At 27.3% G+C, this 18,220-nt stretch overlaps 1 protein-coding gene across 6 annotated transcripts in view; it reads left to right on the top strand.

The window, feature by feature from the left end:
* LOC136976638 (RIMS-binding protein 2-like) overlaps positions 1 to 17,763 on the top strand; it is an 88,386-nt gene extending 70,623 nt beyond the window's left edge. For 4 of the 6 annotated variants that reach the window (XM_067271980.1, XM_067271979.1, XM_067271981.1 and 1 more), the window contains 9 exons: positions 1,087 to 1,218; positions 1,318 to 1,494; positions 1,578 to 1,714; positions 4,069 to 4,288; positions 4,402 to 4,760; positions 5,760 to 5,919; positions 7,769 to 7,866; positions 8,439 to 8,612; positions 15,072 to 17,763. In XM_067271980.1, coding sequence (XP_067128081.1) covers positions 1,087 to 1,218; positions 1,318 to 1,494; positions 1,578 to 1,714; positions 4,069 to 4,288; positions 4,402 to 4,760; positions 5,760 to 5,919; positions 7,769 to 7,866; positions 8,439 to 8,612; positions 15,072 to 15,401 — 1,787 coding nt within the window. In that variant the 3' untranslated portion in view covers positions 15,402 to 17,763. Of the gene's footprint in view, positions 1 to 1,086; positions 1,219 to 1,317; positions 1,495 to 1,577; positions 1,715 to 4,068; positions 4,289 to 4,401; positions 4,761 to 5,759; positions 5,920 to 7,768; positions 7,867 to 8,438; positions 8,666 to 15,071 lie in introns of all 6 variants that reach the window. The other 2 variants (XM_067271982.1, XM_067271983.1) reach the window with 2 other exon arrangements.
* Positions 17,764 to 18,220: the final 457 nt, after the last annotated feature.

Here is an 18,220-nt window from a genome sequence, read left to right as displayed (position 1 = left end):
TGGTTGTGTGTTGGAACGAGAGATGTTAGAGATCGAAGCTCGACAAGTGAGGTCGAGATGGAGAAGACCTAGTGTTATAGTAGATAAAGGACGTCCTGACGAACTGACAATCTCACTGGACAGATTTTGAGTGGATTATTGTCCAAGTGAACGAGAGGTATCTACCAAAACAGAGGATAAGAGGCATCAGTAACCCCGCTCAGCATCACGAAGCCATCATAGCAAAAATCCCGGGTATTTCCACCTTCATCCTTTTCTGTATCTATATTCTCTCTTTCCTCTATTCTCATAGTATGTAAGTAGTTTTAAGTTAGTTTAGAACCCTTAGTGCTATTAATCGTTTTATATTACTTATTCTGGACTTTGTAATACCACTGCTTACATGTTGGGATCTTGTATAGCTAAGCGAATAAAGATATAGTTTTCTTTTTGTAAATTAACAAAGTGTGTTTGTCAATCATTGCATTTCATTCGCTGTCGGTTATCACACTGACTAATTAACCTACGGTGACGAGTTATCCGGGTGTCGACTTATGCGGAGTCGACTGTATATTCTTCAATATATTTTTAATTATGTAAATTATCATCGACCATAAGTTAATTATGATACATTATTTTTTATCCTGTTTATTTGATCTCAATTTTAATAAGTAGTTTCAACATAAAAGAATGATTTAAATTATCATAAAACCTAAATATTCATTTATTTTATATTTCTAGTAAAGTAAATGAAGATGGAGGTTTTTAAGAATGTAGGCTCTTGATTATTGATATCATTTATATTTTTGTTTTTCTAATAAATTTTGAAATAAATCCAATAACAATATAAAATATAAATCTAATTTTATACTTTTGAAATGTTTACGTGTTTAATAAAATTTAAGTGTTAGTTAATTTTATCTTAAATAGTCTATGGAAAAAACTGTTAAAAACTTAATTAAAAGGAACTTGTATAATTAGCTTTTACTTTATTAATAATTTAATAAGTATGATAATTTATTTGTCAAAAACAAATCAATCAGTTTTAAGGAATCCTTAACTTATATAAAATATTAAAAATAATTTTTGATATTAAATTATTTTTAGGTTTAGCTCCTAATACACAATATCTTGTTTCTGTAAGAACAAAACCAAGTAGACTCGTTTATAATGATGAAAAGAATCCAAAAAAATTAGAAATGTTAACTTCTTATGTAGAATTTCGAACATTACCAAAAGGTATAGTATGCATTTAGTTATTAATATATAATAATAATATATATATTATTTATAATATTTATATATTAATTTTTGTTTTTTAATTGTTTTTCTTTTTAGGTTTACCAGATCCACCTGTGGATATACAAGTAGAAGCTGGACCTCAGGATTGCATGTTATTGGTAACATGGCTGCCTGTCACAATCAATCCAAATGGAACTTCCAATGGTGCTCCAGTTACAGGTTATGCAGTTTTTGTAGGGGGAAAGATGGTTACTGAAGTTGATAGTCCAACAGGTATTTATTTTTGTTTTCATTTTCAATTTTTATGCATTTAAAACTGGAACATTAAAATGAAAAATAATAAATAATATTTTCAGGAGATCATGCAATTCTTGATATATCACAAATAGCATCACTTAAAAAGAAAGTAGTGACAGTAAGGACAAAGTCAGGAACTAATTTATCAACAGATTCTATGCCATGTTTAATACCTGATAATTTATTAAAAAATGTTGTAAGTATTGTTTCTCAAGTAAATCTTTATTTTTATTTTAAATTTACAAGTTACTGTCATGTGACAAATAAGATCCTCCCTTCAGTTAACAAAGATCTCAATTAAAGTTACATATGTAAAACAATGAACAAAACTCAACAATAAATAGAAGTAAAAAGTACTAAAAATAAAGACAAAAACACAATATAAAATAGGAGTACAAAGTAAATAATTTTTATTTTTCAGAACATTTTTTGTTAATGATTTTTATAATATAAAATCTTTACATCAGCATTACAAATTAAAAAAATGCTTAATTCCATATTATTAATTTTTTCAAATGTCAATAATGTAGAAAATGAAAATGATAACTATCAAAGTTTAATTAATATTATTGAAAATTTATTAATTATTAGAATATTTAGTGGATGGTAACATGCATATTCTTAGTATTTATCCATTTTATAAATTTACAGATCATTAAAATAATATATAATTAGTTTAAACATGACATGGAGATTTTCAGCACTTATTTAATAAAAATCAACATTGTAGTTTTCAGTTTTATTGTGTGCAATATGTGCAATCTTATAAGAAAAGATAAAATTTTAAAATACTTCATTTAGATCTTGACAAAGGTTAATTGATCAGAACACTAAAGAAAAAATAAAATAACATAAGAACACAAGCAACTGCCAACAATTAAAATATAAAGTACAGATTGGATAGAGTTAGATAACCTAAATAAGTAGGACTTAACAGTTGGAGGCTTATCACACCAAGGCCGACAGAAAGAAGTACTAGATCTTTAATAAAAAAGTTAGTCTTTAATAATAATATTCAGTAAATAGAGAAAATAAGGCATTTACTGGTCCCAAATAATATCATATATCTCATTGTCATTGTATTAAAATTTAGGCTTGATTGTTATAGTTCTGTAGTATATGGGTTACATTAAATACTGTAAATACAGTGCACTGTATATATTAGATAACACTTTGTATTGGTTAACTATTAGTGTTATAATTATTATGTTTGTACCATGTGTTTGTAAGCTGATGAGGGGTCCTGTACCTGAAATGCATACTTACCTAAATTTGAATATGATTATTAAAGACTAACTTTTTTATTAAAGATCTAGTCTTTCTTTCTGTCGGCCTTGGTGCGATAAGCCCTCCAACTGTTAAGTCCTATTTATTTAGGTTATCTAACTCTATCCAATTTATAGTCGTGGGCAAAAAGCATTGTTTATTATTATAAAGTATAGAGTTTTAAAATTATCTCAATAATTACAAGAAGGGAAGATAAAAGATATAAAAATTAAAATTGTTCTATTTATATAAAAAGATTTAATTAATTATAAAAAAGCTTCATCATGTATACAAAGTGAAGTTTTTAGTTTGGTTTTTTCCTCTTTATTAAAGAATGTTTATGTAGACTTTATCCTTTCTTTCATTCTATTCATTCCTTGTCATTTTTTTCTTCTACCCTGGTTGAAAAAGGTGATTTCTATTTCTTTTTTATACTTTCTCTGGTTTTTTTTATTTTTTTGAGGTTAAGATTTTCTTGAATTTTTTTTAAGATAAAGTTTTGGGATAAATAATCCAAAGATATCTCATCAGAATCAATGATCTTAATGAGGACTTAGCCATTTTTTTTATTCAATGAGAATCTATCATTCAGCAGGTAAAGATTGGTTAAATTTCATTCACTCTTAGTTTAAATGAAACTTAAGTGATTTGAGCATTAAATCTTATTAGTTTGTTTAGATAAACTTAAAAGAATTGGAAATATTATCTAAAGTTCTCAACAATAAGATTTAATTAGCTATTATAATAAGGAAACGAAACAATAATTTATTTTTAATTCAATGTTAACCTACAATTTGAAATAAGCAGATAGTTCATTTATGATTATTGATGATTAATGTAAGATTAAAAAATTGAAAAGATAAAAACTATTAATAATGTATGTTCCACAGATTAATTTGCTTCTAGACCTTTAAAGATATCTTAAGACCACCCTGAATTTTTAGAAAATTTTATTATTAATTTAAATCTTTAACTTGAAATAGAATGAATATAAAAACAGTAACAGTTTAAAGCTTAGTAAATTTAGGGGAAAAAATAATGTGTTGCTAAAATGATTAATTATTTTTTCAACTATTCTTTAGCAAGGGGTACTTTTCCACAAGATTTTGCTCAATTATAATGATAAAATTATTAAACATAAAGAAATTAATTGTATTAGCTACTGCACCAAAAAACTAAATGTGTCATGTTCTGATAAAATAATATTTTATATAATTAATAATATGTAATATTTTTATTTATAAAAAAAAATTAATTAAAAGTTATTAAATTTATTTTAATTAGTATGGAGACCAAAAACAGTTTACATCCAATAAATGGACAAATGTTTCGTCTAATACATATCCAGTAAGATCAGATTGGAGAGAAAATAGTCATGCTATTTACAATGGAAAAAATATAGATAATTATGAACGCGATGAACATGTTAATCGTATTTCTGACACTCAACATTATTTAAGTTCAAATAAAGATCACTACTCAAATAGAACAGTTCCTTCCATTGGTAAGTAATAAATTTTATAACTTTTAAAATTTAAATAATTTAATTAAATTTTTAATTAATTTTATTAATAAATATGAAAGATGAAATAGAAGTTGGAATATATCATTTTTCAGAAATTACTCAAGACAAAAATTTGATGAAACGTACTATGCAAAGTGACTATAATAAAAAATTAGATGCAGGACATTATTCAGATTCTAGAGGATCAAATTATTATTCTCTTCAAGGGAGAGCTGCTTCTCCTACACCACCGCTTCGAAGATTACCACCACCAGGTCAGGAAGAAGAATATTATAGACAAAAAGGTCTAATGCCATCTTCTTATTATAACAAGTGGAAACAAGATGGAGATATCCGGAATTCTGATATACGATTGTTTGTTGGCCTCTTTGATTATAACCCTTTAACTATGTCACCAAATCCTGATGCTGCCTCTGAAGAATTGCCATTTCAAGAAGGACAACTTATTAAAGTAAGTAAATACAATTATTTTTTTATTTATATATTTTATTTTTGAGTTGTAAAATAGATATTTAGGCCTTATTTATTGTCTTTATATTAATATCTTTCAGAAGTATTTCTGTTTTATAATATCTATATTTATTTGTTTGTTTACAAGTATCTACATGGAATTGAAAAGTTGGCAATTTTGCTTTTTCAGAAATGTCTATTATTTATTCAAAACAAAAAGATTCATCTACAGATTTCTGGGTTGTGGAACATTTTGGCTACAAATAGTGGCATTTATATTATTATTTTAGCAATAGATTATTTTCTATATATTCACAATATATTATCTTATAAGATTCAGAGTTTACAGTGTCATCTTTTCATTTTCTCAATTTAATAATAATTTAAATATCATAAATATACAGTTTCACGTATCTGAAAGCCTTTTACCAATCCCCTAACGGAATGCGCTTCGATTTAAAGTTGTGAAGAAATACAATCCGGAACGTTGTCCCATCCCGATGACCGTATTTCTTCACAACTTTGAATCGAAGCGCATTCAGTTAGGGGATCATTACCTGAGGAAGAACCGTTAAGGTTCGAAAACGTTTGTAACTAATTGGTTTAGAGTGATGATATGCACACCAGTAAAAGGCTTTTAGATATATAAAACTGTACTGATCTCTGGTGTAGATATTCTAACATCATAAATATAATTTATTATATCAAAAAATGATTTATGATTTATTGCATATGATTTCCTGAAACAATTATTTCAAAAACTATTTTAAGGATGTTTGAATTTAGAATATATTAACATTTTAAGATAAAACGTCCTGTCTCAAAAACACTAATGTGAAATAAATAAAATTTCTTAAAATTTATTTTTTTTTTGTTGTTTAAATATCTGAAGAAGTCAGAACAAGTCACAGTTTTAATTAATCTCTTGTAGAACTAATTTAAAGATGTAAAATATCTGTGGTTTTATTTTTAAAATTTATAATATATTTTATTTATTTAGGTTTATGGTGAAAGAGACAGTGATGGATTTTATAAGGGTGAGATTAATGGAAGAATCGGTTATGTTCCTTGTAATCTTGTATCAGAAGTGCAATTAGAAGACAAAGATATTGCTCAGCATTTATTAAATCCTGATTCGATACATTCAACAGATATTCATGGTCAGTCATTTTGTAAACTCATAATTTAATAATAGCATATAGTTTTAATTAAAGAAAAGAATTAAATTATGTACTTTAATATATAACAAAAATGCTAAAAAAAATTAAATAAATAGAAAATACAAATACCTCTTGCTTAATATTCTTCCAGTAGAAGGTGTTTTTGGTTTTTAATACATAAACTTTATAGAACATATGTATTTCTCAATACAATGTGTTTTTGCTGATGATTATACAGGAAAAATTTATATTTACAACTCAAATATTCAATACAATAGCTTTAGCAAAACAATATACAAGAAAAGTTACAAGTCATATCCAAATTTAGTTGGTTATGTTAGAATCTCAGATCGGCATTTTGAAGTGCATGACACATTTCTTGATACTCCCCTAAGTGTCCAGAAATGGAAGAGCATCTTGAATATAACTAGTACTGGAAGATGCATCATGCACCTTAGTGCCAACTTTCCTTCCATCACAACTTCTCCTTTTATCCTAACTCCTCCTCTCACCCCCACCTCTCCTAATCTTACATCCCTCTTCCTCTCTTCCCTCACCTTTCCTCTCTATCATAGACTAAGTCTAACAACAGTCTTCTCTTATCTTTACATATGAGTGCCATATTATACAACGTTTCCTGTAGCAAAATAAGACTCACAGTTTCCCATGCCTATTTTTTGATATGTCTAGTCATGTCTCCTTTGAGTATTTTAATTGATCAGAAATGTTTTGTACTAATTTTGAAATACAGTGGTGCCTTGTATAATGTATGCCTCGAATAACAGACGCTGCAAACAACGGACTTTCTGTTTGGCCGTTACATGACTCGAGCAACAGATTGGCTGTGAACAACGGACTTTCCGTTCAGCAGTTACGTGAGGCGATAAACGGACTTTCTGTGATCAAGTGCAAATGATTTTTCCACTGTTTTGCTGTTGCCATTGACAATCTACTATGTGTAGATATTTTCCCCTTCTTGGCTTCCCAGAATAGCTTCTTGTTGTAGGTATTTTGGAAAACAGGTGTTGAAGAAGAGAGAGAAACAGACCACCTTGGACATGTTTTTCAAGAAGCCAGCTGCCAAAAAACATAGGATGGAACAAGAGGAGTTGATCCTGCAAGCCCCGGTAGCCTCTCCTGAATCTGATTTCAATTAAAAAACAATAAAAAGAGACCCGCTGCAATGTGTAAAAAGTGTGTGTCTGTATGAATGTGTGAAGAAAGTGTTCCTTCACCTCCTCCTCACAACATCTGACTACCAAGTATAATTGGTGACTGCTCCATTTTCATTTTTTTTTATGGTACAGTATGGTTATTTTATGCTGCAGAATGAATTAGATGTTTTAACATGTATTTCTATGGGAAAATGCGTTTTGTATAACAGACTTTTCACTTAATGGACGTGCACCTGAAATGGATTAAGTACATTATATGAGGCACCACTGTACTTTATGATATTTTTAATTTAAACTGTGCTACTTCTTTCATAGGTGCCAAGATAGGATTAGGCCCATAAGAAAGGAGTGCATGGCAACTATGCCATTGAATAGCTCACTATCGATTTACCTAATATGTAGCATAAGCAAGATATAACATGCTACAATGTTTTTATTTATACATGTATAAATATTGTATTGTGTTTTTGGAAACTAGTTTGGAGTTTTGAGTTGATTATGTGATAAATTATAATTTTTTCCTTTTAAAATAATGAGAAATATACTCTCTATTAATACTTTTCCACAGAACATCTGATTTTCAAGAGTTAATAGATATTAAACAAGGAATGACTGTATTAGTTTGTAAATTGGTAATGTGATTTGTTTTATCAATTATAATTCTATTGTTTCAGAAAATAGATCCGATCCATGGGCACATCTAGCTGTTCGAAAAATGGTAGCTTTGTATGATTATGATCCACAAGAATTGTCCCCAAATGTTGATGCAGAGGTATGATTTTTTCAATTTTTTTGACATTCATACTTTTCTCAATCAAATTATTTCTAGAGGAAATCTAATATTTAAAAAAATTTAATTTAATTAATAAAATTTTTAATTTATTAATTAAATATATTTATGGTATAGATTTTTATTAAGAATCAGTATTCTACTCTGCTCAAAACAGTTTTCTAAATGATTAACCTTTTCTATATATGTATAAATGTGTATATATGTTACTATTTACTTATTTTAATGATTTTAGTTTGGCATTGTAAGTAGGATGTAAAAATAATAAGTATTGGTTAAACACAATATGCATTATTTTTAAACAACTTACTTTACTGATTGATGTCTCAAACATTTCTAGATTTGTTATCCTGTTTCATAAACAGGATAAAAAATCCAAATCTAGTAATGTTTAAAATGTTTACCATGATTTTGTGTGGATAACTCACAGCAGCATGTAGTATATCCCACAGAAAACTGTTAGAAAAGAAATAATACCTAAGCATAACAAACTTACAATTTAACTTCATTTCATTTCCCCAAATATATATTGTTTATAATATATCTATTTTCAGATCGAACTGGCATTTAATACTGGTGATATAATCTTCATTTATGGAGAAATGGATGAAGATGGATTTTATATGGGAGAACTGAATGGTGTTCGAGGACTTGTGCCATCAAACTTCCTAGCAGAAACACCATCACATTATCTAGATAAAACAATGATTGCTCCAGATGAAGGGAATGTGAGTCCAACAAAAGGTCAGAGATGGAGCACTCAACAAATCATGTTTCTAAGGTTCAAATGTAGATAACAACGTTTTAATAATAAGCTTTGTATTCGCACACTCTAGTCCCGTCAAGTGTCTTTCAAGTGCATGTCACTGTCTCCCTGTGATCTGTCTAAACTAATATCTGTCGGCTGCTCTAGTTATTAATGAATATTTTATACAAGTATATATTAATCTTAGATAAAAAAAATATTAATATTAATCATATTAACTTAATAATTTTATATGTACTGTACATAATAATTTATAATTTATGTTATAATGATTTTTTTTTATTTTTCCTATTCTCTTTGACTTACGTTCTAATTTAATTTGAAAATTTATTATCCGAAATAATTATTTTGTGATTTATGATGATAATTTGTAGCTATTAGTTTTAAAAACATTCAGTTTTGGAGATTTTAGAGAATATTAGCAATAGTTCTTTTTATATTTTTATAATTACAACAGAATTTCTAAAACTTATTTCGTTATTGAAAAAATTCATATTTAAAGTATTGAATGTGGAAATTTTATTTATTTGATTTTTGTGAACATAAACAAATATAATTGACAGTTATATTGAGATATATAAATATTCTGTAAGTTACTGCTAGATTTTGTAATGTAAATGAAGTTTTTACAGAATGCTATTAATTGAAGAAATTAGAAACAAAAATATATTTTAATATGAGAAAAATTAAATAAAATGTTACTCTTGTTATAAAGATATACAACATATATAATATGTATAATGTATGGTGTTTGCTAGATAATTTCGTGCCATTTCAAAATCATTTATGCTATTTTCAAAATTTTACATCTTTAAAGAAATCTATCTAGATTTGAAAAACTTTTCGTTCTGTTTTTAATGTAAATAATCTTTTTAGCCTCATAATGAATATCACATTAACTTGTATTAAAAATAAAATGAAAATTTTTCAAAGCTAGATAAATTTATATTCCATGAGAGAATGAATTTATTCTAAAAACAATAAATTCTATTTTTAGAAAAAATCTTGATTAATAGATAAAATAAGAACTTTGAGATTTTATTGGAAAAAAATATCTTATATAAACAGTCACTTAACATATTTCAGGTACCAAAATTCATATTAAGAACAAATCAAATTCAGAACAAATTTAATTATCACTATTAAATCATTTTGAATAGACAGTTTTAGTTTTCAAATATTTGAATCATTCATTATAGATGATGATGTAACATTATGAAAATGGAATAAAAACAAAATGCATAAAAAAATGAATACAAGTATCCCTCATACAACATGGCATTCCTACAACATGGTTTGAAAATTGGGAAAATTCCCCATACAACATGGTTTCATTCTAACATAGTTTGAGAATTGGAGACACTCCTGTATAAAACATCACAAGTTTTAAGTGCAAACACGTCATTCGATATATTTTTATTCAAGCAAGCACACATCTGTCTCTTATTTGCCCATGGATTTTAGAATGTTAAAATTTTCAATGTTGTTTTGTCTTTTGCTGGGTTTTTTGTAATGAGAACTGATTGTATAATATTTCTTCTTCCTTGTCATAGCTTCTTATTCTAGCTTTCCTATAAACTAGGTGTCACTGTCATTGGTGATAGTGCTCTAAATGAACCTGAAAGACTGTTGCTGTATTTTGTTTTTATACATTATATTAAAAGTTACTGAATGAAAAGATTAAATTTTTTAAAAGATCTCTTAGGTAAATGAAATATCAGATTTTATGAAAAAAGTAGAGAAAAATTAAGATGTTGCTGATACCCAGATTAAGGTCAACAGGAAAGCTTGAAAGGATGACAATATTTTACCAAAGACAAACCGTCTTTATTTAAGTGTTTAGCAGCAAAAGGAAATTAATATTAACGTGAAATACTTTTGATTGTGATTGTTAGTTAATTATTTCTCATAATTATGAAAAAGACTAGTTTTGTTAACTTTTGGAACTTAACTCTATGTTTTGTACTAGTCCTTTATTTTACATAGCACAGATTTGCACAACACTGCATTTTTCTGCAACCTAACTATTGTGTTATATGGGGATAACTATAACATTTTATAGAGTGTCTTTTATTTATTTTTATTTTTTATCAGGACTACAGCCTTAATTACTGTATTGTTTGAAGATTGGGACTTTTTATTGCAAACCATTTCCATACCATGATAAATGAATTACCTCTTTTATTGATGATATCATATATGAGAAATTATCTGTAAATTCTGTCTGTTATATTGACTCTATATATCCATTTCTTAACATATGACTGTGACTTAAAATTTGATTTAATATTGGGTATTTTTTACCTTAATATTACTAGTTACTTTCATCTGAAAATACTATTAAAAATTTTTGTATAACAAAAAACGACTCTTTCTCTCTCCCCTTTGAGTTCTGTTATGGTTCAGACTTCAGACCATAGAATTAATGAGTTACAAAGAGTGTTTGGAAATTGTAAAGATACAAAGGTTTTAACTTTGTTAAGAAATATTTATTTAGACATTTTTTTAACTGTGAATTACTTCATACATATATCTTTAATTTTTTATATAGTCACTCCTATTGTCCAAGTACTTGTTAAGTCTGGGAACTAGTATTTTTGTATGTATCCCTAGAAGTTTGCTGCCAGTCCTTTGAACCATGTCATGACCTTTTCTTTCGCCCAGTTGTTGTTGCCAAACTTTTTGCTATTCAGATGTTTCTTTAGGTGAAGAAACAAGTGGAAATTACTGGGAACAAAGTCTGGACTATGTGGAAGATGGTCTAAAACTTTCTATTTGAAACTGTCAAGCAGTACACTGTGGTGACTAGTAGTGAAATCTGGATTTATCACTATTTCCTGCTGTCAATCCAAATGCATTTTTCCATAACTTGTTTTTTTTAAATAATACCTGTATGTATTCACCATTGTGCATAAGAAGAGTGTTGAAGCTACAGAACCTTAGAGAAAGTTTGAAAGAGTGATCAATTGAGATATAAAAATAACTCATTGATATTTAATTAATCTATTAATTTTTTCCATTGTTTTAGTCATTAATTAGGATATTTACTTGTTATTTTAGCTTAAATTATGTTTATTTTGGAATTAAATGAGCATTTTTGGGATTTGAGAATAGATTTATTCACTCTACTGTATTCCTTATGGAAAAAATTGCTCTGGAACTTGAACTTTCTGGCATTCAAACATCCTCTAGGAACAAATTGAATTTGAGTCCCAAGATACCACTATAATTATAAAAGGTCAATTTGTTAAATAGAGTATGTGGAAAAAGCCTCATAAAAGATGTAATTTATAAAAATAAGTGACAATTCATTACTTGATGAAAATATCAGGTCAGTCCATAAGTTCGTGGGCATTTTTATGACCTTGAGAAAAATCTTGTTTTGCTGTTAAAAATGTCAGTCTAATGTGATAATTTTTACATCCAAGTGTTAAATTGGATCTCATTCATATAATACTGTTCAGAATTGTGAACATTTCAGTTGTTTATTTTCGTTAAAATGGAAGTAACCGACGAATATAAAAGACACGTTTTATACTTTTTATTTTTAAGTGGTGAGAATGCTACAAATGCAGCCAAAAAAATAAATACTGTACATAATCAAATCGTAATTAGTTCAAGGACTGCGCAGAAGTGGTTTGAAAGATTTAGAAACAATGATTTTAGTGTGGAGGATAAGGCTCGTACCGGAAGATCCGTCGACTTCGACGACGGATCTTCCGGTACGAGCCTTATCCTCCACACTAAAATCATTGTTTCTAAATCTTTCAAACCACTTCTGCGCAGTCCTTGAACTAATTACGATTTGATTATGTACAGTATTTATTTTTTTGGCTGCATTTGTAGCATTCTCACCACTTAAAAATAAAAAGTATAAAACGTGTCTTTTATATTCGTCGGTTACTTCCATTTTAACGAAAATAAACAACTGAAATGTTCACAATTCTGAACAGTATTATATGAATGAGATCCAATTTAACACTTGGATGTAAAAATTATCACATTAGACTGACATTTTTAACAGCAAAACAAGATTTTTCTCAAGGTCATAAAAATGCCCACGAACTTATGGACTGACCTGATAGTTTTCAAAAAAAAAATCCTAATCACTCTTAAATAAGTTAGGCATATAGCCCAATAAGAAGATTGACAAAAGACACTCTGTAATAAAGCTATTTATTTATTTAATTTTTTTCATATTGTTAAAGACACTAGTGTCTGTTACTTGTGTACAGATTTAATTGTTTATTGGATATTTTCAGATCACGTTATTTCATTATCAGTTTGATAATGGAATAGTTCAGACTTATAATCTAAACTATTAAGACAGAACAGTTACTATTTACTCGTAAAAATAAAGACTAACATTTTAAAGTATCCATTAGAAATATAAAATTTTTGTCAGGATATTTTAAAATTTTATTCTTTAATTTTCTAAGATTGTAACAGTTATATATTAACAGCTTCATTAATTTTAGTAAAGCGATTGTTATTACATACACTGTATGCAGAATATGCTACTTGTATCAAATATTTTACTAGTAATAGCATCACTTGACTTATCGATTAAAAGATATATTGTGAAGATAATATTTATACATAAATATTTAATGAATATTTGATATCTACCACAAAACCATATCATGTATTCATTACTTATAAACTAAAACCATTTTTAAAATGCTGAATACATTTCTACCCAATCGATATTTGTTCGTGCCATTTTCAGATGATTTGAAATTATATTTTTATTAGAAATCATTTTCAGATGATGGCTGAATGGCTGAGGTGGTTAAGGCATCACCCTACTGCTCTGAGGGCCTGGGATCCAATCCGGGCAGTCAAAAAACCCTGGAAATTTTCCATGGGCAGTCTGTCCCAGATATTTAGGGTCTCATCCCTTGTTAACCAGCCGCTTCCATTGTGTGCATGGCCAAATTCCCAATGAATATGAGAAAAGGCTTTCTTAATGCCCACAAAACAGATAGAGTTAAAAAAAATATATTGTTTTCCAGTTTTACTGATCTTTTATTAAATATTATTTGCTTGTATTCTTCAATATACTTTATGATATAAACAGAATATATTAGTTTTTTTTATTATGTTTTGTATATTAATAATATAGTAGTATATATAAAAATTACAGTATTATAAATGGAACATTCTTTTTTTTTCTCTTAACAGTTTTAACACACAAAAATTGTAGAAGGAAAAACAAAAACTGAATTATTATTAAAATACATTTGATAAGAAATTAAGGATAATTTCTAAGTTACTAATATTTTTAATTTTTACATTTGTTCATTGTTTATATTTGAGATTATTGTTTTATATGTGATAAAGTATGAATTAAAAAAAATTTTATTCAAGACACAACTCTTCATTCAAATCTACAGTTTGCATATAAATGATAATTATTTTTATTCCGGTCTCATGTTGTTATATACAATTAATATATGTGTATATTGATAACAACAAAAAAATTTGAGCAGTCTCACTTCTTAATTTAATATGGTGAGATCAAGTTTTGTGATGTCCTGTTCCTTTGTGCTTATGTGATGTAATTTATCTCAGAAACCTGATGCTGCATGCTCCATCTCGTCTGTATTTAAATGGCTAAATTCTTCCTTTGCAGGTAAATTGTGAAGAATTCTGAGTTTTTTTACTCAGTTTTTTCTTTATCAAAAGCATGAATTATTTCTGAAAAAATCATTTTTTCTTTTACTAACTTGCATGTGAATGTTAGAATTATTGTCTGTCTGTCTATCTATTTTTTAATTTAAAATCTAATATCAATTGTTTATTGCTCTTTCTTAAAATCTTGTCCTCATTTTTTATTTGTGCAATATATTGTGTAACATGTCCATACATTGTTTATTCTAATCCATATAATATTTTATCTATTTTCTCAATGTTGTGGATGAAATATAAATTTCAACTTTTAACAGTTTAAGTATTCTTTATTGTTGAAATTAAGAATATTCAGCTTGAAAAAATAAATAATTTTTAATCTCACTGGAAATTGATTAAGTTAAATTTATAATTCATTCACTAAATATTTAGAAATTAAACTAGTAGGAAAATAATTTATTAAATTGATTTATTCATTCACTTTTTATCCTTTGAAACTATATAACAGTAATAAATTTATATTCACAATCCTGCATGAAATTAGGAATGAATTAAATTGGAATATTGGGTATATTTCAATAGATATTTGATTAATAATTTAATATCTGCATGGTATTTTGTAAATAAATTATATTTATACTTGAGAATGCTTATTTGAAACAAAGAGATATTCACTTTTATTGAATATTGAGCATTTGAATGAACACATTCAATGTTTTAAAATTCTGCATGATTGTAATTAGAAAATTTAAAAATGAAAATATACTTATGAGAATTCGTTCTTGTTTAGAATCGTCACCAGTCAGTTCAGAGAACGAGAAAGATAACTACAAAACTACCGATTCAGTCAAGAACTCCTTTACCGCAGAGCCCGCTAGCCATTCCGACCACTGGTCCGCCAACTACAACATCAGTGACTACGACAATGCCGGTGACTACAAGTCAGTCACAACAAACCACCACCACCACCACCACCACCAACGTCACTGGTAAATTTTCCTTAAACATTCCATATCCAGATATCAAGGATATTAAAGACCAACAACCTAGTCTGGATTCGATAGTTAAGAAAGGACAAACATTTGTATCGTCGCTATTAAAAAAAGTACCTAAGATGTAAGGTTGATATTTATGTATTTTATGTCTTCCAGGTTTTAGTAATCTGATGTATGTATTTGTCGATGGCGTTATGTGTTATTTATAATACAATACAATGTGTTATCACAGATCACTAAGCACAGTTTTAATGCTTGAAAGTTTTGACCTGGGAACAAAATAATGTTGGTAGTATAGATAATTCCACAAACTACACTGCCAAAGTAATGTAGTAAATAGGAATGTGGAGTATGTGCACAGATGTTGCCAAAATGTGCCTGACTCAGTATTCTAGTCCTTTTTTTTCTGTTAGTTTAAAAAATGTATGTATAAATTGTAAAAATTTCAGTAAAAGTTTTTGTGTCGACAGATTTAGGCACTAGTAGCACAACTGCATCACACATGTCGATATCCTGTCGTCATAAAAACTTATCTGTTATCATTATTATTTTTAAAATATTAGAATTGCATCTAAGTCAATTCTATGCCTTATAAGTTGTATCCACCTTCATCTTTACATAAAGAAAATAAATTTCATCTTATACTATTTATAACAGTAATAAATTTATTAGAAAATAAAGAAAATGCTCTTTAAAATATAGCAATGATTTATTTTCCCCATTCGTATGTATTTAAAAGAAATAATACATATCTTTGTGATTATCCAAATGTGATCTTTCCTTGTATTATTGCATAAATGATTCTATACTTGTTAAGGATTTACATTTCTGATATATATGATATACAGTATAAGAAATGTCACATCAGTGTTTTTCAACTGATGCTTGTTATTGTACTGCTTTGCTCTTTTGAAAACATTTTATGATTTTTCAAATTAAAGACCCTATTATATTTATTTATTTAAGAAAATATATAAAATAAGACAGATAAAATAAATGTTAAACCGTAGAAAAATTTTACATAACGACCTGGTAATTATCCATTCTTTCGATTCGACATTTTAAGTTTCCGTATTCTTTATTTTAATCGTAAAAAAAACTAAACAAGTAGCATCATAGAGATTTATAACAGGCAATATTGGAAATTTTCCAATGATCTCGGGTAATAGTAAAGCCATAGATTGTTCACATCTCTAAGTGCTGCCAAATTTATCTTGAGAGAGGATAAAATTTTGACTGTTGTATATGAGTATATAAATATATATATATATAAAATGTACACATACATACACACGATATATATATATATACACAAACATACAGATACATACACATCACGATACATACATTTACAAATACATACATAAAAACATGAATACGTTCATATACACACACACACACACACACACAAATACATAACACATGTATAAAAAATAAATGATTAAATTTTGCTTGATTATAGAGTTAGAATAGAATCTTTATAAATGCATAATATTTGGTCTAATTTATCTTCATGCTCAATGTCCAAATATATTATGCAAGTTATTAAAAAAGTTTATATAGTTGCTTTAGATTGAACAAATTATTAAAAAAAAACTAAAAATTTTATGGTCATGTGATCTCTAAATAAAATTTGTTTACATTTTTGAGATGTTCTTGTTAAAAGATTTAAAAATCTTCAAAGTTTAATATTTTATTTCCATAGTTTTAAAGACCCGTAAGTGATCCGTAGTGATCTAGCGAGTAATTCAGCTTAGACGAGAATATATTTGGACTAATAATTTGATGTAAATAGAAAAATGCATTGAAAAATCATAGTTGGCTTCATTATTAATTAGTAGTATGTATAAATTTCTGTTATTAGAATGAATGTTGTTTGTATTGTTAAATTTTGTCTAGCAAAATTAATTATTTTAAATATAATAATAATAATAAAAAAGCAAACTGTAGGTGCCTTCAGTTGCACTGTTTCACAATGTTGATTGTTGCCAAATGTTCTGCGGACCAATCAAAATTAGAACGATGTTATTTTCTTTGTTTTATGAAGATATTGATTTTGATTTATGGATAATAAATAACAATGCATTTTCTCACATAAATGAATTGTTATATTTTTTGATATTTATAAAAACAAATGATGCTTTGTAAATGCTTTTATGTTCTTGTTATTGCATCATCATTATAACAGAAAGAAAAATCTTCCTATTTTTTTGTACTTCTAGCCACAGAAAATGTTATTGATGCAACTAAAACTATTTGTTTCATGAATTCCAAATCAAACTTTTTCATATCTTGGTATGATTTTTGGAATTACTTATTTTTTACCTATTCAGAATGTTTGTATTATATATTGTATATATGTTTTACAGGAGAGATCTAAATTCCAACCTATTTCAGATAAGAATTAGCAAAATTTAAAATTAAAAAGCTTGTATAATCCAATTCCTTTGATATTTTAATTAAATGGTGATGATGATTCTTTGTTGAGTGGCATATTATTGTTATTTACTTATATAACACAGTAATTTATTTGAACGAAAATCTTAGGTTTAAATATCGACAGAAGTAATTACACTTCATATTTTAAATTAATTTAAATAAGTTTAATGGTTAGTTTCTCACTGCACATCAATTTTATTGTGCAAAAATTATTATCTAAGAGATTTTCTATAATTTGCATTTATTCATTCAGCCAGAATTGTCAAGCCCAACAAGAATGAATGAAAGGAAAATAGTCTACAATCTTTTGGACCTGGCTGTAAGATTATTATATTTTTATGCAAATAAATAAATAATCACATTAGCAATAGTGAGGTTGAAGCCGAAGTTTTAAACGCGAAAGCGTGTATGTCGGACGTTCGGTGCCGCTTTCCTGTAAGCCTAGAAATTTGACAATGGCATTTCGAAAGTCAGTGGAATCATGCTTGACATTCCAAATGCCATT

Source organism: Centruroides vittatus, unplaced genomic scaffold, assembly GCF_030686945.1.
Source record: "Centruroides vittatus isolate TY-2023 unplaced genomic scaffold, ASM3068694v2 contig_417, whole genome shotgun sequence".
NCBI lineage: Eukaryota > Metazoa > Arthropoda > Arachnida > Scorpiones > Buthidae > Centruroides > Centruroides vittatus.
The sequence above is the reverse complement of the archived record's forward strand: the minus strand, read 5'-3'. Positions and strand labels throughout refer to the sequence as shown.